Source organism: Rhinopithecus roxellana, chromosome 11 (assembly GCF_007565055.1).
Source record: "Rhinopithecus roxellana isolate Shanxi Qingling chromosome 11, ASM756505v1, whole genome shotgun sequence".
In the NCBI taxonomy this organism is placed as follows: domain Eukaryota; kingdom Metazoa; phylum Chordata; class Mammalia; order Primates; family Cercopithecidae; genus Rhinopithecus; species Rhinopithecus roxellana.
The window spans coordinates 30,292,523-30,315,175 of NC_044559.1; the positions used below are offsets into that span (position 1 = coordinate 30,292,523).

General features: G+C 47.8%; 1 protein-coding gene across 2 annotated transcripts in view; it reads left to right on the forward strand.

Annotated features, from left to right (window-relative positions):
* The first annotated feature begins 2,653 nt into the window (after window positions 1-2,653).
* Window positions 2,654-22,653, forward strand: part of BTBD16 (BTB domain containing 16) — a 67,639-nt gene continuing 47,639 nt past the window's right edge. The window contains exons 1-7 of one of the 2 annotated variants that reach the window (XM_010357255.2): window positions 2,654-2,878; window positions 6,425-6,484; window positions 8,208-8,359; window positions 16,227-16,300; window positions 18,809-18,952; window positions 21,194-21,283; window positions 22,454-22,568. In XM_010357255.2, the coding sequence (XP_010355557.2) occupies window positions 6,473-6,484; window positions 8,208-8,359; window positions 16,227-16,300; window positions 18,809-18,952; window positions 21,194-21,283; window positions 22,454-22,568 (587 nt within the window). In that variant the 5' untranslated portion in view covers window positions 2,654-2,878; window positions 6,425-6,472. The remainder of the gene's footprint in view (window positions 2,879-6,424; window positions 6,485-8,207; window positions 8,360-16,226; window positions 16,301-18,808; window positions 18,953-21,193; window positions 21,284-22,453; window positions 22,569-22,653) is intronic. The other variant, XM_010357265.2, reaches the window with a different exon arrangement.

Below are 22,653 nucleotides of genomic sequence, written 5' to 3' on the forward strand. Positions count from 1 at the left end.
TGTGTGGGTGCCCAGATGAGCCTCTGTCACTGCCCCGGAAGGGAGCTCAGCCTGAGGGGTGGGCTGTACCTCCAGCTGCCACATGTCCAGCAGAAGGGGTTGGTTACCCTAGTCCCCATCTGCCTCTGCATCAAGAAGCACAGCATCCATGGTGAAACCCCGTCTCTACTAAAAATATAAAAATTAGCTGAGTGTGGTGGCAGGCGCCTGTAATCCCAGCTACTGGGGAGGCTGAGGCAGGATAAATGCTTGAACCCGGGAGGCGGAAGTTGCATTGAGCCGAGATTGCACCAGTGCACTCCAGCCTGAGGGACAAGAGTGAGACTTCATCTCAAAAAAAGCAAAACCAAAAACAAAGCACAGTGTTGCCATTAACAGTCATGCACAAAAATGCAGGCGGAAACGTCTAACACTTAGCGAACAACTCAGGTTAAAGAGTAAGTACAGTAGGACTGCATTTTCAAAAATGTGTGCATACATACAAAATGTTGATGTACTATTAATGATGCTGAACTTGGCTGTGGAATCCAAATGATTTTTATTGTTAAAAATTTTTGCCTCTGAATTTGTGCCTATAAATGCATTGCATTTGTAACAGGAAAATAAACTAACAAGTGTTTGTTTTTCAAGCCTGAGAGAGGCCCACACCTGGCTCAGGAGTGCAGCCTCTGCCTCTGGCTCCTGAGGCCCCTGCAGCAGCTGTTAGAGGCCTGCTTCCTGTCTCGTGCTGCCCCTGATGGTGGGCAGACCCTGAACTGGGGCTCCTAACCCCCGTCCCCAAGACATGCCAGTGTCTTCAGCCCCTTGTCGCCTACATTATTCTCCCACCGGTTTTCTTATTGTGCACGTCCCGCCCTACCTCCTGATCTCCAGAAGAGCTACACTGAGAGGTGAGCAGCAGTGGATTCCTTTGGACCCCACCTCAAATCCTGACTGCAGCACCAGCTGCTGCTGCTTCTACTAAACACCAGAAACCTGACAATCAGCTGCTTCCCCAACCAGGTGGCAGTTGCTGGGATCAGTTGTATGCTACCACGAAACCTCCTGTCATCTCACTCCCAAACCCGAAATCCAGTGCACAACCAAGAGACATTGCTCTAAGCTGAAGTGCACCTCTGGAAGCTACTAGAACAGCCAAAAGATCCTCTTAACACACATGCATACATGGATGCAATTGCAAATGAGGACATAGGCAGGTGGGTACAAACACCAGGGCCATGTTCATACCCAAACACAGAAGCAGACATACCTATGCATACATAATCACATGTGCACACGTATGCATGTGGCACTCAAGCATGTGCACAGGCAGAGTGGTGGTTACGGACTAGTACATCCAATTACCCAATTCTAGAGATGTTTATGGAGCACTTTCTAAAGTCCAAGTTTGGTTGCAGGGCTCTGGGGATGCAGAGATGGGTGAGCCACTCACAGAACGTTCCACAGTGATCAGCTTCTCTGCAAAGCAGAATATGGTGTTGGGAGGGGTAGAATCACAGGATTTGAGGGCTGAGGGGGAGATAAATTCAGGGGCACCTCCCATTTATAGAGTGTTTCATAGTTTCTAGATCACAGCCACAGGAGACAGCACAGCTACTTTCCTGTTTTACTTTAGGATGTATGTGACCTAGGAGAGGCTGGCATCAGGTCTTACAAGCTGCACTGCCTCCGGGTTCCTGTTACTGTAACTAGGGATTTCTGTGATCCCTGGGGTGGTGGTCCAGGCCTCTGATGGACCCGTGGTGACCCACGTGGCCCTGACCCATGTGGCTTCCACCTCCCCATCCCCTAGTTCGGGTCATGGGCTTCACAGGCCAAGTTCCTGAGGACACTGCAAGATTGTACTCAGGGCCGGGCGCGGTGACTCACACCTATAATCTCAGCACTTTGGGAGGCCGAGGTGGGCAGATCACCTGAGGAGTTCGAGACCAGCCTGGCCAACATGGTGAAACCCCGTCTCTACTAAAAATACAAAAATTAGCCTGATGTGGTGGCGGGCACCTGTCATCCTAGCCATTCAGGAGGCTGAGGCAAGAGAATTGCTTGAACCCGGTGAACCTAAGAGGCAGAGGTTGCAGTGAGCCAAGATCACACCACTGCACTCCAGCCTGGGCGATAGAGTGAGACTCCATCTCAAAACAAAACAAAACAAACAGAAAAACCCAAACATCTTCACTCTGGATGCCAGCTTGAAGGCTCTTGGTCTTGTCCTTGACTTTGAGACAGTCCTTAGCTCCCAGAGAGAGCAGCATTAAAAATCATAATCAACGAAGTACCTCATTAGGCATAGCCTTTCATAATGCAGAACCCTCCATTTTTATTGAAATATTTTTGTCAAAACCCAGAAAACACTAGAAATAGAGCAGCCCAGAATGCCAGAGCTGGGAGGGATCTGAGAAGTTTCCAGTCTAATCTCCTCCTTTTACAGATGAAGCCTGAGGATTTGGGGCTTGACTCTCACTGAGGCTCTGTCCTGGGTTGCCCCAGGAGGAACAGGAATGGAGGCACTTGGCACCCACATTGGTCTCTGAGATGCCATCACTCACACCTTCTCCCCATCAGCCAGGGCCTTGGACACAGCCCCAGCCTGAGCTGAAACCCGGCCCTGGAACAGGAGGTGCTTGGAACCTTCCCTGCTGTTGCCGTGGTGCTCACAACCACCCAGGAAACCAAAGGCAAGCTCCCCCTGTCAAAGCCCCTTGGCCGATAAGAAGAAAAGGGTGAGCCCCAGATGTGATGAGCACTCCTGGGCTTCAGGCTCAGAAGGCGCCCAGGCCCCAGCTCTCCTGTAACTCAGAGGCCACTGTGATGCGAGTTCCTCCACTCAGCAAGCTTCTGCTGTGAACACGCCTGTGGTGGGCAAGAGGGCTTGAGAACAGTAAGTACGATGGGTACTTTTCAGCCACTTCAGAGACCAAGAAGGGTGTCTTAGGGACAGGTGCTGCTTAGACTTGGGTCCCTCTGGTCTACTTGACAGGGAGGGAGTTTGGGGAATCAGGAGGGGTCTGGGAGCCGAGAGACCATTGTAGGTAGCTCCTGCCCACCCACAGGGACCTCGGCACAGGCTCTCAAAACACATGAAGGGGCAGATTGCCTGGTGGGATGAAAAAAGAACACATTTCCAGGCCGTTGAGATGTCCCTGGATTTCAAGATCAGCTAAAAAAAGTTCTTAGATATTGATCTAAGAAAGCAGGAGCTTTGGGTAGCTGAGTGCAAACCCCAGCCTCTCTCTCTCTGTAACTGAAGCGGTGCTCCGTGGGCATAGCGAGTCCTGTGTGGGGTTTATTCTGTACTGACTGGGTCTGCTTTAGAATGGAACCCTCTTCTCTCTTCTCACATTCCTTTAGGCCACGTTGAGGATTCGGGGGTCTATGTCTAGGGCAGTGGGAAGCTGGTGAAGGGTTTTAAGCTGAGGAGTTCATCATCCTGGCTCCTGTGAGGTAAAAGGATCAGAAAAGCATGTATGTGTTACCTGAGGTGGGAGAAGCCTCCTCACGCAAGGTGGAAACTCAGCCATCAAGGAAAATATACATTGCTCTAAACTGAAGTGTACCTCGAAAGCTACTTGAACAGACAAAGATGCTCTTAACACACATGCATACATGGATGCAAGAGCAAATGAGGACACCGGCAGGTCGGTACAAACACCAGGGCCATGTTTGTATCCAGACACGTTTCTTTTTCTTTCTTTTTTTTTTTTTTTTTTTTTTCCTTGAGACAGAGTTTCACTCTTGTTGCCCAGGCTGGAGTGCAATGGTGCGAGTTTGGCTCACTGCAACCTCCACCTCCCAAGTTAAAGTGATTCTCCTGCCTCAGCCTCCCAAGTAGCTGGGATTACAGGCATGCGCCACCAAGCCCAGCTAATTTTGTATTTTTAGTAGAGACAAGGTTTCATCGTGTTGGTTAGGCTGGTCTTGAACTCCTGACCTCAGGTGATCCATCTGCCTCGGCCTCCCAAAGTGCTGGGATTACAGGGATGAGCCACCGGGCCTGGCCCCCAGATATGTTTTCAAATTAGAGATTGGCAAAGGAAATACACACACACACACACACACACACACACACACACACACACGACATATTTTCATACCTAATGAAACAATTTGTTTACCATAAACAAACTCAAAAGACAAATGATACACTTCTGCAACATGTATGGCAGACACAGTGTTAGTGTCCCCAGTACATAGAGAACTCCTTAAAAAATGCTCAGGAAACTATAGTTAAGAAAATGTGGAAAGTAGAAAAATGCGGAAAGCCTATGATTAGGTGGTTTTCAGAAAAGAAAAAAGGCCAATAAATAGATAAAAGAATGCTCAACCCCACTGGTAGCCAGGAAAGTTCAAATTAAAATAAGAATCTAAAACCATCTGACACTCACCAGCTTGGCAAAAATAAATATGATGATAGTACCTAGTACTGGAGATGTTGTGAAAAAAACACCACCACTTATAAATTGGTGATAGGAATGTTAATTGCTGCAATTTTGGGGCAAGTGAATTGGTATTAACTATTTCAATTGAAGATACAGATCTCTGACATAACTATACCACTTGGAAGACTATCTCATAGAAATAAAAATAACACAAAGATATACATACATATACACACACACACACACATACACACACACACACACATATATATATATACACAGATAGAGATATAGGTAACATGTATAGATATATGCATACACACATGTATGCAAACTGCCATAATAATGTATATGCATGTTGTTCCCATTGTTCTTATTATGGGAATAAAATGTAGGAAATAACCTCAATGACTTGACAGAGGAATATTTTAATAAATAATGATGCATTCACTGTATGAAATATTATGGAGCCAGGCACAGTGGCTCATGTCTATAATACTGGTACTCTGGGAGGCCAAGGAAGGAAGATTGCTTGATATCAGGAGTTCAAGACAAGTCTGGGCAATATAGATCAGTCTGGGCAACCCTGGCTCTAGAAAAATCAAAAAATTAGCCAGGTGTGGTAGTGGACGCCTGTAGTCCCAGCTACTGGGGAGGCTGAAGTGGGAGGATCACTTCAGCCCAGCAGATTTGAGGCTGCAGTGAGCCTTTATCACACCACTGCACTCCAGTCTGGGCAGCAGAGCAAGACCCTGTCTCAAAAGTAGAAAAAGTAATATTATGCAGCTATGTTAAATTTTTCTTTCCTGTCATTGTATTGGTTCACTTGTTACAACAAGCATATATTATTAATACTTTTGCAATTAAAAAGTCCAATTAAGGCAATTAAAAGGTAAAGAAAAGCCTGTCTGCCCAAGTGGAATGGAAATTCTGTGAGGCAAGGATCATGTGCATTTTGCTCACCGCTGTCTCTCAGAAATGGCTAACACCTCTTTCCATATGGCGACTGCACAGGAAATGCTTGTTGGTGAATGGATGAACATAGCCATGACTGTGATGCAGGTGAAGTGCTATTTGGGGAGCAAAGGGGAGGTCAACTGAGGTTCTTGGTCATCAAGTGCCATGGCTTCTGCTGGTTTTACCAGCTCGCCCACTTCTTCTCTTCTCTGATGTTGCTCTGGGGAACAACCCAGTCACCAGTGCACATTCTTCTTGGGAGAATTAGTCAAGGTGTCTGCCCTCAGGGGCCAAAGAGTGGGCCCCTGAGCTAAGCCAGGCCAGTTGGGGCCTCTTGCTGAGAATCTGGATTGAACAGAACCCTGCATAGATGGACTGTGGGGGAGCCGACTCATGCTAGAGGCAGCGCCTGACAACAACAGCCACCAACTGCTGGTGGGTGCCACCCAGGTCCCTGCAGCTGCTTCCTGTTCTTTCCCAGAAAGTTCTCCAGTTTCCTTTTGAGTCTATGAGACCCTCCTCTCATCACCATCCTTCCAATCTATCTTAACCTCCCCCCAACTCCATAATCAAATGGGTTTCTGTTGCTTGTAACCCAACTGCCCTGATAATGTTCAGAGATAGCTGGAATGTCCTTCCACTCTTCCTCTTTCATGACCTGTAAGCCAGGGTGACCATCAGTCTACAGGACTCCAGGGCAGCCCTGGCCTACAGCCATTGTCTAAGCCTAATCATTAATATCATCCCTTTAGTCCCCTGGTCTGAATGATCAATTATGTGATCAGCCTACTTATAGCTATCTTTCGGTCTTTCTCGCTTTGGCAAAGGATTATCTTCTGTTTTGCTTGATCTGAGCCCAGAACAACAGCAGAGATCTATCTGTCTACTCATCTGCTTACAAAAAAAACTAACTAACAAACAAACAAACAAAAAACAGCAACAACAAGATATTCTCTTGATCGATAAAAAACCCACATTCGAGGCTTATTCATTATCCTTCCTGTGGCAAAATATAGATTCTTTAGGCCAATCTCCTCCATAATATTTTGAAAAGTATGGAAAATTTCACCTTTACCTCTTTTGTCTTCTAGGTTGCTTATCTTTTCTCTCCTGTGTAATCTCCACTTTCATTCACGATAATGTCGAACACGGTAAGTAGATCAGTTTCTCAAGAAGGTAGGTGATGAGAAGAAGCACTTGGTTATGGTAATTTTGACAAATTTCCACAAGGGGCTGGGTCCTGCACCACCGAGGACCTTAAACGTTATTGGCTGACTCGGCTGGAAAGAGTGTGTCCAGGCAGCGGGCTGTACAGAGAGCAGAGAGCAGGCTTGTGGTCTGAGCTGGCGATGTTTTACTTCTCACATGACAGCAGCACTATATCTAGACTCAGATTCCACAGTTTTTAATCATCCACCATCTTCTAGGCACTATACTAAGGTGTATTTCCCAAACTTTATTCTACTTTATACTTTTTACAACATTGGAAACAAGGTGACATACCCACAATCCCCACCACCGCCATCCTCACCATCATTGTCATGATGACCATTACTGTCACCACCACCACCCGTTATTCCCATTTTACACATGAGACCTGAGAGCCTCAGAATGTTAAATAACTTGCTCAAGGTCACACAACTAGAAAGTAGCAATAACAAGATTTGGACTCAGATGCTCTAGTCCGTGGCCCATGGTCTCGCCACCTCTCCATTGGTGCCCTGGTTGGCTTGGGATCAATGACATCCATTCTTGTGGGTCCTTCCTGGTGCTTTTTTCCTTGCTAGGTTGCTTTGGGCCTTCAGTCTAAGGTTTACATCCATGCTGGGTATTGTCCTTCTCTTTTATGTAAATTGCTGAATTTCCCCTGGAGCCTCAAGAAAATCTCTAAGTAAAAGCCCCTGCCCAAAGACTCAGCAGTTCAGCTCCTGGGTATATAACCAAAATAATAAAAAGACAGGTGTTCAAACAAAATCTTGTCCATGAATACTCACAGCACGCTTCACAATAGCCAAAAGGTATAAACAACCCAAGTGTTCATCAACTGATGAAGGAATAAGCAACATGTGGAATATTTACACAATGGAATATTATTCAGCATTAAAGAGGAATGAAGTACCAATACATGGATGAACCTTGAAAACATTATGTTATGTGAAAGATGCCATCCACAAAAGGCCACATATTGTGTGATTCCACTTCTATTGGGTGTGATTCACCCAGAACAGGTGAAAACATAAAATCAGAACATAGGGGCTAATCTTAGAAAGCAGATTAGTGGTTGTCAGGGGCTGGGGACGCGGGAACATAGAATGACAGCTTAATAGGTATGGAATTTCTTTTGGGGGTAATGAAAATGTGCTGGAATTAGGTAGTGGTAATGGTTGCATAACATTGTAAGTGTACTAAATGCCACCAAATTGTACACTGTAAAATAGATAAAATTTTATGTTTTGTATATTTTACCACCCACTAAAAAAATTTCCTTGCCCAAGATCTCCACAGTTTAATATCTCTCTGTATGACAAGTTAGGATAAGTACTCAAAGGACAGTACTTAAAGCATGATATTATCCCTACTTGTGGATTCTTCAGAGAGCTACCTGCAAAAAACAATGTTTCTCCCTGACCTCTTGCCCTCTGACACCTCTTGTCTTAGATCCTAAATTCCAAATTACTTTGTAGCTTGAGATCCTTGGTCTATGGAATACAGCGTCTTTACCTTAAGATGTCTCGTGAGAAATATTAGCCATGTTCAAAAATTAACCAGCACTGTAAAATTTGTCTTGATTTCCTTCCTGCTGTACAGTTTGGAAAATCTGGCATTTATGTGAAGTTAGAAAAAAAGATGTCTTCTCTTTCTTTGATTACCAAGCAGCACAAAGCTCGGCTGGAACGCCGGATTGCTGGCTCAACCAACCGGTGGCGTTTCCCCAAACAGCCTTTTACTGGGGACCTGCTCTCACTTTCCCAGATGTGCAAGGCTCTGAGCATAGACTTTGAGGAAGCTCTGAGGAACCCAGACAGGTAAGAAGACTTAAAGATTTGTGGGAAGGAATGGCCCATCATTCCTGGGAGGGGAGGTGCCTGATGACCGGGCCACTCTGATTGGCTGGAGTGGCTGTCAAGGGCATATCTGCCAGGAAGGCTCCCTCTGGAGCCAGCTTTCAGGCACCGACAGGGTCATAAGTGACTACTACCTCTGAGAATGTGGGTGGTGACAAAAAGGGCAGAGAAAGATTGATTTTTTTTTTTTTTTTTTTTTTTTTTTACGATTTTTCTCCCCATTGGGAACTTTGAACCCAAACAGGATTCTGAGTTTCTCATCCAGGAACCAACTGGTTTTTTGACAAACAAAACTTAGTTAGTCCTGGCCCAGTGTTTAGACAGCTTGTGAATGTCCATTTTCACCCAATCAACTGATTCTCTCTCAATCTCATAGTATTCCGCGCAGCAGGCTAGACCCTCACTTCCTCATGTGATGAGTTCTCTCTTGCCCCTCCTGGAAACACAGAGCTGGACCCTTGCCTTAGTCTGTTTCTGTTACTGTAAAGAAATACCTGAGGATCAGAAATTTATAAAGAAAATAGGTTTACTTGGCTCAAGGTTCTGCAGGCTGTGTAAGAAGCGTGGCGCCAGCATCTGCTTAGCTTCTGGTGAGGGCCACAGGCTGCTTGTACTCATGGCGGAAGGCGAAGAGGAGCCGAGGGTGCAGAGATCGCATGGCAAGTGAGGAAGCATCAGAGAGGAGAGAGGGGAGGTCCCAGCTTTTGTTAACAACCAGCTATTGTGGGAACTAAGAGAGTGAGAACTCACCCCTGAGGGATGGTATTAATCTATTCATGAGGGATCTGCCCTTATGACAAAATTACCTCTCATTAGGCCCCACCTCCAACATTGGGGATCAAATTTTTTTTTTTGAGACGGAGTCTTGCTCTGTCGCCCAGGCTGGAGTGCAGTGGTGCGATCTCAGCTCACTGCAAGCCCCACCTCCTGGGTTTACGCCATTCTCCTGCCTCAGCCTCCCAAGTAGCTGGGACTACAGGCACCCGCCACCTTGCCCGGCTAGTTTTTTGTATTTTTTAGTAGAGACAGGGTTTCACCATGTTAGCCAGGATGGTCTCGATCTCCTGACCTCGTGATCCGCCTGTCTCGGCCTCCCAAAGTGCTGGGATTACAGGCTTGAGCCACCACGCCCGGCCGGGAATCAAATTTCTACACGAGGTCTGGAGGAAACAAATATGCAATTTGTACCACCCCTATTGCAGAAGGCACACCTCATTTCCCTGGTGCCGTGGACCTGGCTTGATGCCACTACCATCCCTAGGCTGGCAGCATCTGTCTTGTGACCTCACAGCCAAATCGAAGTGAGCATGGACTGTACTCCTAGGGCAGCACCTGGCACAGAAGAACTGCCTGCTCAATCTTTGTTCAGCGAGTAGCCAAATCTTCCCTCTCTAGAGCCACTGGCCAACTCTGTTCCGTTGCTGAGTTAGTGCCAGGGCTAGGCCAGGGATGCAGGTGCTGGAGCTAGGCCTAGGAATACAGACAAAGTGATCCCAAAAGCTGATGAGAGGGTCTGGGCAGCAGGAACTAAGTCCCTAGGAGTTACTGAGCTAAACTGGAGGCAGTGGCCTGAGGGGTGGGGTACAGAAATGGCATTTGGTGCTGGGCATTTGGGCTGTTAACAGCAGTCTATCAACAGCGTTGGAATCCCCACTTCTTCACTGACTAATTCTGTGACCTTTAGTCAGTGGCTAACCCTCTTTGGGCCTCAGTTTCCTCATCTCTAAAATGGTTATATAGCACCTTCTTCAAGATGAAGAGTCATCTTGAGGATTAAATGAAGCCATCTATTGAAAATGCTTAGCACTTTTTCCGGCAAATAGTAGATGCTTAGTAAACAGAATTATTTTCTTTATTGATTGAGCAGCATTTTAGTAATTAATCCCAGTTATTTCATCTTGGGGTGTCTCAGCTCTGTGCTCTGCCAGTCAACACCTCCTTTATTTCACTCTGCCTCCTTGGACCTTCCCCAGTTCCTTCCTCCAGGACAACACCTTCCTCCAGCACAACAGGGGCAGAGGAACCAGTCTTCCAGGGAGAAGTTTTTACACATCTGGCCCTCTGCTTTGTGATGTTGGGAAGCTGAATGTCCAGAGGCAGCACATACTCTCAGGTGTTCTGGGCAAGTCTACAGCCATGCATCTGGTGCTCAGCTGATGCAGGATCGGTTCTGCCAGGGCACTTGGGCTCTGTTCCGTAAGCCTCTTGTCCTCCTCCTGAGACAGTGGGCTAGCCTGGGCACAGGCTTATCATGGTGACAGCAGAGGGCACGAGGGTATGCCCAGGAGCACATGTGACTTTCAAACCTTCCACCATTTCACATCCACTAGGCCCCATGAACTGAGGCAAGTCACGTGGCCAAACTCCCAGTCAAGGGACAGAAAACACACTCTATTTCCTTATGGAGAGAAATTTTGCAATATGGAGGTAAAAGGTTTGGATAGAGGGAGGGATGAAGAATTGAAGTCACTGGTGCAGTCTACTGAGTGTGGAAGAAACTGATGTGCTGTAATAAACCAAACGTGTCTGGGCATGGTGGCTCATACTTGTCATCCTAGGGCTTTGGGAGGCCAAGGTGGCAGGATAGCTTGAGGCCAGGAATTTGAGCCCAGCCTGGGGCAACATGGTGAGACCCTGTCTTTACAAAAAATTTTAAAATTAGCCAGGGATGGTGGCATGGACCTGTAGTCTCAGCTACTTGGGAGACTGAGGTGGGGGGATCACTTGAGCCAAGGTGATAGAGGCTGTATGAAGTGAGCTGTGATTGTGCCGTTTCACTCCAGCCTGGGATAGAGGGCGAGATTTGTCTCTAAAAATAAAAAATAAAAGTAAAAAAGAGAAAGACATACACACACACACACACACACACACACACACACACACACACACACAGACACCTACCTTTTCTTTGTCTTCACAATAGGAATTTCTTCCATGTGATTATGAGAAACTTCTTAGAAAGAAAAAGGGTTGTGTTTAATTTAGATAATAACATGAAAGGCTTTTTCCTGGTAACTCTTGTGAACCTTCAGGCATCAGGCAACTCTCAGATGGCAAACTCCACTGTCAGTAAGGGCCTGGAATGCTCCATGAAACATACCTTTTGTCCCCCAAAGCACTGCATGACTGTTTCTGCCCCACCTGGCAAGCTGTGTTCATGTCATGGATGGTGTCATTGCTGCTTTTCCCACCTGGGGGCGCTGTCTGCTTGGACAGGAGCTGGACCCATCTGTATTTCTTGAGTTATGGAAAGGGTCATTCATGGTGGAAAGCTGAGGGAGCAGGCTCCCAGTTTCCTGTCTGTTTTGGGTATGTCATTGTGTCCAGCTGGCCAACACTTCCTTCAGCCGTGTCTGTGGGTTTTCATGATGCAGGGAGTTCCTGGTCAGCCACTCAGAGGAGCTGATCTTCAGGCTGCTGGTCTTCTTGCCTTGGACCTTTTGCAGGCTCTGTGGCACTAAGTGTGGGAGAGGAGGCTGAGAGGAGGAAATGTTAACTTCCTTGCAAGCACCCTAATCTTTTCGTGCCTTAGTTTAGGTGCAAATCGGGGATGCTGTCTTACAGGGTTGCTGTGAGAATTACATGATATAATTTATGTAACGAGCTTAGAAAAGTATATGGCACATATACACTCAATGCACATGTGTCAAGTGTGTCCCTGGGGTCCACTGGCATATATGGATGCGTGCTGTCATGGAAACCCAGAGATCCAGCGCAGGGGGGTGTGACTCAGGCCAGACTGGGGAGGGGGCACCCCCACCCCACGAAGGCTTAGGGGATTGTGGCTCTAGGAAGGACCCAGAGCCCTCCCTGTCCCCAGCTGGTGAAGCTGCCTCGTGCTTTTCTCCCTTTCTGCCCGCAATGCCAAATCTATTCAAGGGTGGGAGGAGGTCATGCTTAAGAGGTGAGGATGGGAAGAAGGGACCCCTATATTTTTATTTTATTTTATTTTATTTTATTTATTTTTATTTATTTTTTTATTTTTGAGACGGAGTCTCGCTCTGCCGCCCAGGCTGGAGTGCAGTGGCCGGATCTCAGCTCACTGCAAGCTCCGCCTCCCGGGTTCACGCCATTCTCCTGCCTCAGCCTGCGGAGTAACTGGGACTACAGGCGCCCGCCACCTCGCCCGGCTAGTTTTTTGTATTTTTTAGTAGAGACGGGGTTTCACCGTGTTAGCCAGGATGGTCTCGATCTCCTGACCTCGTGATCTACCCGTCTCGGCCTCCCAAAGTGCTGGGATTACAGGCTTGAGCCACCACGCCTGGCCTATTTTATTTTTAACCAGAGAGCAGTTCTGGGATAGTGGGACTAGAGACCAGTGACCCATGTTATAGAGGTGTTAACCTAAATAACAAACAGAGAGGAGAGGAAGACTCTCTAAAAGTAGTTGTTGTTTATTCCGGAACAGGCATTGCAATGGAATACCAGTGCCACTGTAAACTACGTGCATATTCAGGGAAGTAAAGGAAAACAAAGGTTTTTTGTTTTGTTTTGAGACATGGTCTTGCTTTGTTGCCCAGGCTGGAGTGTAGTAGTATAATCACAGCTCACTGCAGCCTCAACCTCCCAGACTCAATTGATCCTCCTGCTTCAGCCTCCCAAGTAGCCACTACATGCTAAATTTTTTATTTAATGTTTTGTACAGGTGGGAGTCTCTCTATGTTGCCCAGGCTGGTCTTGAACTCCCGGGCTCCAGCGATGCTCCTGCCTCAGCCTCCCAAAGTGTTGGGATTACAGGCATGAGCCACCATGCCTGGCAAGACAAAGGTTTTTAAAGGAAAAGTGAGGAGGATTACATCATTCCTCTGAGATAATTATCCCTGGCTACCAGGATCCATAACAAAGGTGACACCAGTTTGAGCTGCTAGGCAGATGTCCTCGCAGTACTTTTTTGTGTGTGAGGTTATGATGGCCTTTGTGTGCAGCTGTAGGTTTTGCAGAGTCTTTTGTGATAGTTCTTATTATCAGGCATTCGTGTGTGAGAATTCTCCCTTCCTGGCCTTCCCCACCTCTATTTGTTGGGTGGATTTTTTTTTTTTTTTTTTTTTTTTTTTTTTTTTTTTTTTTTTTTTTTGAGTTGGAGTCTTGCTCAGTCGCCCAGGCTGGAGTGCAGTGGCGCGATCTCGGCTCACTGCAAGCTCCACCTCCCGGGTTCACACCATTCTCCTTCCTCAGCCTCCCAAGTAGCGGGGACTACAGGCACCCGCCGCCACGTCTGGCTAATTATTTGCATTTTTTTAGTAGAGACAAGGTTTCACCATGTTAGCCAGAATGGTCTTGATCTCCTGACCTCGTGATCCGCCTGCCTCGGCCTCCCAAAATGCTGGGATTACAGGCGTGAGCCACTGTGCCCAGCCATTTTGTTTTTTAAAAGAGATTTAGAGACGCGGTCTCACCCAGTTGCCCAGGCTAGAATGCAATGGCTATTCACAGGCACAATCACAGCTCACTGCAGCCTCGAACTCCTGGGCTGAAGTGATCCTCTTGCCTCAGCTTTGCGTGTACCTGGGACTACAGGAGCATGATACCATGCCAGACTCCGTCAGGGTTTTTAAGGCATCATAACTCCATTTTTATTTTGACACCTCTCACAGAGACAATGAAAGAGAGAATGTTAACCGAAGGCAAGTCCGTGCCAGGCATTCCAAACATTCACTCTTACACTCTTCCCTTCCTCTGAGACCAAGAGGCAGAAAATGGAAGGACTGCGGTCCAGCCCCAGGTCTATATCACTCTTCCTAATTCATCAAATTGGCGTTTTGACCTTTGGATAGTTTGCTCCAGGAAGTCCGTATGTCCATGAGAAACTTACTTCCCCTTCTTCCCCTTCTGCCTTTCTCCATCATGGTCATGACTTGGAAACATGAGCTCCAGCCTAACAGCACGTTCCCAGCATCCCCGCACCAGGCGTTTCAATGGGAGTTCACCTCGGACCACTTAGTCCCAAACGGTGAGACAACTCACAGATGCCATGTGTTCTGTTCACTTTTCCAGTGATCCTAAAATGAACTGCAGCCCTTGGGAATGGCAGAGCCTACATGATGGTTGGTATATCTTGACAAGCAGCCCTCACACCCAGGAGAAGGCAGTGTGCTCACCTCTGTTTCCTGGCATCCCTTGGCTCAGCTGATGACACTGATGTTTGTGAGGGTAGTTGAGTTCATGGACCTTGCGCCATATTTTCCAAAGTCCATGGCTCCATTTTGAGATCACGGTCTGAACTCTTGACTCTGGCCAGCTCTTTCCAGACGTGTCACCCAAGCCACGAGGAGGATCGAGTGAGGAAGCGAGGGTGGCTTGGATCAGATCTCCACTGCTCCTGTTGAATAAGCAAGTCCAGCTCCCACTGCCTGCCTTAGGCTGAGTCATTGGCAGCCACCCTCCCCCCTTGGACAGGGCAGCACGTAGTTGGTAATATTCTGGACACAGGCTCCCACCCATGCTTCCTGCATGCACCCTGGCCCACGGGGTCTCCTGGGATTGTTGGAGACAGCATGGTGAAGTTGACACTGCATGACACAGACCAGCTGTGGTCACAAACGTCTCTTGGCTGGCTGGCTTTCTGGGATGACTGTCTTTAAGCTGTGAATATGTGACTCAAATTTTGTTTCACTTCCTGGCTTAGCATGATGAGTCCATGGTGTTTATCTATGTGGTCATGGATTCATTTAATGAATATTTGCTGAGCACCTGCATGATGGCTTGTGCCAGGGTCATAGCAATAAACACATGCCCAATCTGTCTTGCAGAGGATACACAAACAGGCAGCCACAAGACACTCCAGAAGGAGTTTTAAGGGGGAAATCCCAGGACGGGCAGGGGGAAAGCCACTGGCCCAGCATCCCCAGAGAAAACAGCAATGAAGCTCATTCTAAAGAATGAGTAGGAGCTTAGCAAGGGGAAAGGCAAGGAGGAGAGCATTTGGGAGAGGGAGTAGTGCATGCAAGAAATGAAAGCAGCGGTTGGCAGGTCCAGGTGCAGGCTGCTGAGAAGGGCTGGAGTGGGGACCGTTGAGGGACCAGGCTGTAGAAACATGCAGGAGCTGGTTAGCCATGTGAAGGAGTTTGGACTTTCCCCCAAGAGCGATGGGGAAACACTGGAGGATTCTCAGCAGGAAAGAGACGAGACCAAATTTGCATTTTGTGGTAGGCAGGCATCTGAGCAGAGCAGGGTTGGAGGCTGGGAGACTTTGGCAGTGACTGGGGGAGATCATAGGGGCTTGGAGGAAGGCAAGAACAGCAAAGAGAGATGGACATTCAAAATATCTAGGCAAGTGATGAGATGTAACAACACTCGGCATGCTGGCTTGGGCAACTGCAGGCTGGTGGTGCCATTTCCTGAAATGAGAATCTGAGTGAGCAGGGTAGGATTTGGGGTAGATGCTAAGTTTAGTTTTTGGACACACTGAGAGTGGGACCTGTATGACCTCTAAACAAAATCGTTGGTGAATTAACATCCCAGAAATGAGCAGAAACCTCTATTCTTTTCTCCCAGCAGATATTACTGAGTGTCTACTATATGCCAGATAATGTTTTAGACACTGAATAAGGTGTCATTCAGGCAGCCAAGTATGACCTCAAATACCCCCTCAGTAAGCCCTACCCACAAACTGAAAACAGGAATCAGCATTATAAGCCAGCTATCAGAAAGCCTACAGGTTTTCAGATCGGCAGACAAATGGTGACCTGAGGAAACTTCCAAAGGGTGAGATATGAGTAGCTTGATCAATGGGTGCTTTAAGGAAGTTTATGCTAGAATAATGCATGTTGTAGTTGGAGAAAAATGTCAGTATTAACTCCTGAATTTTATGTTTGCATTTTCCCTTGAGGTTATACATTTCACAAATTCAGAAGTTTTTCTGTGAGAATTTCAAGAATAAGGACATCCAAAGTGCGGAAGCAGGTGAGTTTGTGTTCTCCGTGGATTAAGTCAGAACGTTACCGACTTCAGGGGCATCTTGTGGTCTTTATGGAAGAAAATCAGCCCATAAGCCAGGGCGCTAGTCCATAAGTTGCGATTCTTATCCACTTCCCAGTGTCTGAGAAATAATAGGTGCCCTATAAATATTTGTCAAATGTGCAGTGAGTGAAACCAAGCTTGGTAAACACATTTTCATATGCTCCTCGCTGTGATAAAGACAAATGTGTTGGTGTCAATAAATAGCTCGCACCTGTGATCCCAGCAGGGAGGCCCAGGTGAGTGAATCACTTGAGGTCAGGAGTTTGAGACCAGCCTGGCGAACATGGTAAAACCCCATCTCTACTAAAAATACAAAAATTAGCTAGGTGTGGTGGCATGCACATATAATCCCAGCTACTCAGGACACTGAGGCAGGAGAATCACTTACCCCAGGAAGAGGAGGTTGGAAGGTTGCAGTGAGCTCTAGCCTGGGTGACACAGCAAGACTCCATCTCAAAAAAAAAAAAAAAAAAAAAAGTAGACTTTGTATTGAAAGACTAAATGGAGTGCAGCAAGCATAAAGCAGCTGTTCTTCGTCTCTTTGGGCTCTAACCAGTCATGACTTGGACGTTCACAGCTGCACTTGTTCAAGACGACTTTTCTGAGGCAGGATCAAGAATCAGGATAGGTTCTTTTTTTGCTAGAAAAAGGTTCATTGAGCCTCATGAGGAGGCTGGACAGCTTCTTAAAGCAGCATTTTTTTTTTTTTTTTTTTTGGATAAAGCCTACTGCATGGTGTGGCTGCCTGAGATCAGAGCCAGCCTCCTTTCCAAAGAGAGGCTAACGAATTCTTTTCTCACCTTCAACTCTGAACAGGAGAAGTAGTCTAAGACCATCTCCTGGCATGAGAGAAAGAGCTCTGGATTGATTAGTGATGGCTGCCATGCATTGGCCATCCTGAAAGTGGAAATTGGCATCCAGTGAGTGAATATGTTGTATCCACAATTCTGCCCCTGCCTATAATCACCCTAATGGGCTGAGACTTTTTCTAACTCAGCATAACCAGACCACCTAAGGCGATGTAATATTTGAGATGCAAACCCCCTGAACCCCAGCACCAAACAATATCATAATATTGGTGAATAACAATAATAACAACAGGAAGAAGAATCAGGTACCCAAGGTCACACTGTAAAACTAATGGCAAAACCAAGAAATACGTAGATGGGGCTGGTGGCCCTTCAGGTCCTGTCTGGCACTCAGATTGAGGGTTTTAGGCACCTCTCATTACTCCAGCTCTGTACTAACAACACAGGAGCTGAGCCATGCAGAGTCCTCTCCCCATGGCCTCCCGAGCCTCACCTGGCCTGGCATCCTCGGTTTCGCCCTCTGCCCTCCTCTATCAAAAAGCCTCTTCTTTTAGTGATCACTGATTTTATCCTCAGGTTAGATGCCCCGAATAAAGTCTTCTACAGTTTGGAAAGCGCCTTCTTTTATTGTCAAGGGAGGGTCACGAGAATCCTACCCTCTTTGGTAGGCCTGCTATTACATTTCAGATGGATCATGCTTTGGTACTCATAGTGCAGTAGTTTTTTTTTTTTTTTTTTTTTTTGAGACGGAGTCTCGCTCTGTCGCCCAGGCTGGAGTGCAGTGGCCGCATCTCAGCTCACTGCAAGCTCCGCCTCCCGCGTTTACGCCATTCTCCTGCCTCAGCCTCCTGAGTAGCTGGGACTACAGGCGCCCGCCACCACGCCCGGCTAGTTTTTTTGTATTTTTTAGTAGAGACGGGGTTTCACTGTGTTAGCCAGGATGGTCTCGATCTCCTGACCTCGTGATCCGCCCATCTCGGCCTCCCAAAGTGCTGGGATTACAGGCTTGAGCCACCGCGCCCGGCCCAGTGCAGTAGTTTTCAACAGAGAACTGGGGGGTGATTTGGCTTCACTGGGGACACTTGGCAATGTCTGGAAACATTTTTGGTTATCACCGCTGAGGAGGGAGTGCTACTGGCATGTAGTAAGTAGATGCCAGGGCTGCTACTGGGCATCCACATTGCACGGGACAGCTCCCCAACAGGCATGTATCTGGCCCAAAATGTTTACAATGTCAGGCCTGAGAAACACTGTTGTAGGGGAAGCCAGAATGTTCTTGTTGCCTTGGCCCCCCAAGAGTGCCCCAGACAATGTCCCTGTTCCACAAAGCTTTTCCTGATTCCCCACATTGGAGGGCAGCGCGAGTGCCTCTGAAGTCCTACAGCTGTTAGCCGACAGCTGTCCTGGACATGTGGCATGTCCTGGGTGACCTCGTAAGACTCCTTCAGTGTCCCCCTCAAAGCCACTCAGCCCCCGAGGCCCACACTTCACCACTTCCTTTCTGAGATGCCTGGGGAGGCTGCTTGCCTGCTTCATCTGCTTAATGATCCACCGAGCAAAGGAGTTGGGGGAGAGGAAGCTGATGCATCTTTGGATGGGGACGTTATTGATGTGTTTGCTCAGCATCATTTTCTCTCCTCAGATGTGATTCTCGAGTGCCTGGGCTTCAAATGGGAACTCCATCAGCCCCAGCTTTTTCAGTCTGAGACCTTGGCCAAGCTCTACCTGAAAGCCCTGACGCAGGGCACCACATACCCCCTGAGGGAGCTGGAGGAGCTTCTGCGAGGTACTTCCTCTCTGGTGCCCAGTGCTGGAGCCCCAGTGCCTTCTAGCTTGAGGGTCCCAGCTTGGAACCTGGTTATCTGTTTTGAGACCACGGTCACTCTAGCAGTCAAGAGCAAGGCTCCACGGTGCTATCTCATCTCGTGACAGCCTCAGTTTCTTCAACTGTAAAATGGGGATAATAGTTCTTAGGATGCGGCTTTGAAGAGTAGAGGAGGTACTAGGTGTGAGATTCTAGAACAAGGCCTGGCACACAGCAAGCACTCAGTACATGCCAGTTATTATCCTTGAAATAACCCAAGTCTTGTCTGGCCAGCCCAGACACAGAGACTCTACCTACTTCTTTGAGAAGGAAAAATGGGCTGTGGGGAACTTCCTGAAGAGGTTTTTGGAAGGAAGGTGGAGTTCTGATATCTGTGGCTTCTTTGGCCCTAAGTATGCTAATTCAAGGCCCACATGTGTGCATCTATTTTGTTGTTGTCTTTGCTTCTCTTTCCTCTTCTCTTCTCATCTCTCTTTTACCTCATTCCAAAAAGAATGTAGGCCACTTCTTTGTCTCCTCTTCCAGTCCTGACCACCCCAGCCTCCTCTCACCTGGTCTCTAAGTTGTCTCCATCTGCACTGCCAGCTGCTGCTTTGGGCTATAGGTTGGCATCCCCTCGGGCTGACTCATAAGCAGGTGCCATGGAAAATTCGAGGCCCCCAAAGCCAGCCAGCATACCAGTCATGATGGGCTTTCATTTCCAAGACATGACAGCAAAGCCCTGTTATTCTAGAGTCAGACAGGCAGCCGGAGCCCCCAGTCATTCCGCCCCCGCGAGCCTGAGCCTGGAGGGAGAGCCCCGCTGCCTGCGGGAGTCTGACTCAACCCTTCCCCGTGGTGCAGGCAGTGAGAGCCAGTTGGGCTCTGCAGAACTGCAGCAACCTCGGTGCTGGCTCATGAGCCTCTGTGTTCTTCTGAAGCCTTTGTCCCAGTGTCTTCAAGAGCCAGACTGGGCTCTTCCATCTCCCCTGTACCCAAGTCAAAACATTCACCAGTCCATCTGTGAAAGGCTCTGGTGAGCCAGACAGTGAGTTCATGGAAAAGCAGGAGAATTTGGAAGTGGAAATGGAGTCATTAACATTGCGGTCTTTACCGTGTCTAGAATGGGTCCCTAAAATGAAAATATTTGGCCCTGCTAAGACAGCCACTCTGATCCAAGCCTTCCTGCTAGAGGCTGCACCTGGCTGGGAGACAAGAGGGAAGGTGCAGATGAAACCCCTCGCAAGCTCCATGGACCGATCAAGCCCTGAGATTCATGTCTTTCAATAGGAGCAGTCACAGTCCTTCATGTGCCTTTAAAAGCGAACATATCTCACAATGGTGGTTTGCATCCGTATCTCCCAGTTATCACTTGCATGTTCTTGAGATCATCTGTGTTGCTATCCTGAAACTTCTGGCCGGACGCTGGAGTGCTGGACTCTGCAGAGAGGCACCGGCTCTCCAGCTGCTCGATTTCCTTCCATGGAGAGTGGAGGAGCAGCTGTCCTGGAGAGGACGTGTTTATTCTCTAGCGGGGAATCCAAGAAGGAAGTGACCCACTTACCGAAAACAAACTAACCACCTTGGCTTTGGAGAACCTTGGGGAAGAGTGTGAACAAATTACTGATATCTTCTCTGATTTAGGGGTTTTACTCAACCTGGAGGGAATATTGAACTTCTGTCTTTCACTTACTCTGACATAAGTGATTCCCTCCTTCCCTCCCTCCCTCTCTCTCTTCTTTCTTCTCTTCCTTCCTTCCTATGTGGAATGCTTAGCTTATGCCAGGCATTGTGCTAGGAGCTTACCATCTGAGGGGACAGACAAACCCAAAATGATGGGAAAGCATGACAAATACCGTGACACATTATAATATTAACTGCCACCTCCTGCATGCCTACTGTGTGCCAGGCACTCACGTGCATCCTCCCATTTACTCCCTGCCATGGGATGGATGGCAGGCTGGCATGAGCAGATGGGAGGCCGTGTAGTCATGCCGGAGAAGAATGTGACCCAGAGTGGAACAAGCCTGGCGCTTAGTAAGTTCTCAGTGAGTATTTGCTGAGTGAGAGCCAGCACAGAGCCAGGTGACGGACGACAGCGGGGAAATATAGTGTGATACATGTCTTGATACCTCACGGTCATGCCAGGGTGGTGGGTGCCTCCCATTGTGTCTTCACCATGGTTATCACCTCCATCCATCATCATCTCATTTCCTTTACTAGCTCAATCACCTAAGAAGACCAAAGAAAAATCCCCTGCAAAGAGGATGATCATTTCCTTGAAGATCAATGACCCACAGGTCACTAAAGTCGGTATGTATATACCCGTCTATATTCTAAGAATGCCATTGAACAAATGGTCCTCTCAGATTTAAAAATGAACAAGCAACAGCAAAGCAAAACAAAACAACAGTAGACTGTGTTCAGTGCTTTCTTATTCAAAAGGCCCGAACGTGCAAAGAAAGAAGGGGCTAGAAGGCTAGGGTGACTTGGGGAAATGGAAGAAGGTGGAATGCTACTAAAGAGAGGTTCTTGTCATTGAGAAAGGGTGTGAAGGATGCAGAGACTGGAAAAAGATAGCGGCTTCTCAGACACAGACCCAGCGCAAGAGGAGTTGCCGCTCTAGGCTCACACCCAACCAGGGAAACCATCAGGCCCAGCCTTGCTCCCAAATAGCACTTCACCTGCCTCTTCCTGCCAAGGACCACCCCCTACCTCCCCCAACTTGGGCTCACTCCCCATCCCCTCACAGCCACTCAGGGGTAGTCTCCTTTGTTGCCCCTGTCTCTCTTGTTTTTGTAACTTCTTATGAGTCTTAAACTATTTCAAAATAAACAGGTATTTAAAAATGCATCTATGGGCTGGGCACGGTGGTTCACATTTGTAATCCCAGCACTTTGGGAGGCCATGTGATGGCACTTGTTTAGGAATCGCTTGGTGAGGAAACTTCAGCACTAGTTGGGCCATTTGCGACAGAGGACACTCTGATGGTGAATCAGCCAAGTCCATCTGGCCCCTAGCCATGCAGTTCAGTTCCTGAACCATCCAATTATTCTAGCTCTTTTTGGAAGTCTCCAGACTCCAAGAAGAATCTGCTGTAAGATATATGTTGTCTCCAGAAAAAAAAAAAAAATGTATGACTTGCACACAACATTCTGCACCTATTTGGGCAGTCACATTCCTGCACAGGCCACAGACCCCAGGTTAGGAGAGAACCCAAGACGGTCTCACCCCTGAGAACAGGCTTAAAGGAGGATCCCTTCAGCAGAAGCTCCACTCTCTTTAGCTTCAGCCTCAACTCCTTTGGGAAGGCTGGTAGCAAAGATCATCAGCTTCCGGGTGGTGCCTGCATCCAGGTCAGAGATGGTGCATTTTCTCTAAGGGCACCTCTGCCTGCCCAGCTGCAGTAGTGAGGGAGGGCCCTGGGTGGTGTCCTGTGTGCAGAGCCCCACACTGACGGCTCTCTTGGCTGTGCCTCCCCAGCCTTCGCCACGGCCCTGAAGAACCTCTACATGAGTGAGGTGGAGATTAACTTGGAAGATGTACTGGGGGTGCTGGCTTCCGCCCACATCCTCCAGTTCAGTGGCCTGTTTCAAAGGTAAGGAAACAAGGCGGACTTCGGGCAGGGCCAGGCCTGGGGGAAATCGGAAGGGCAATTCCTGGCCCATTTGGTAGAACATTCC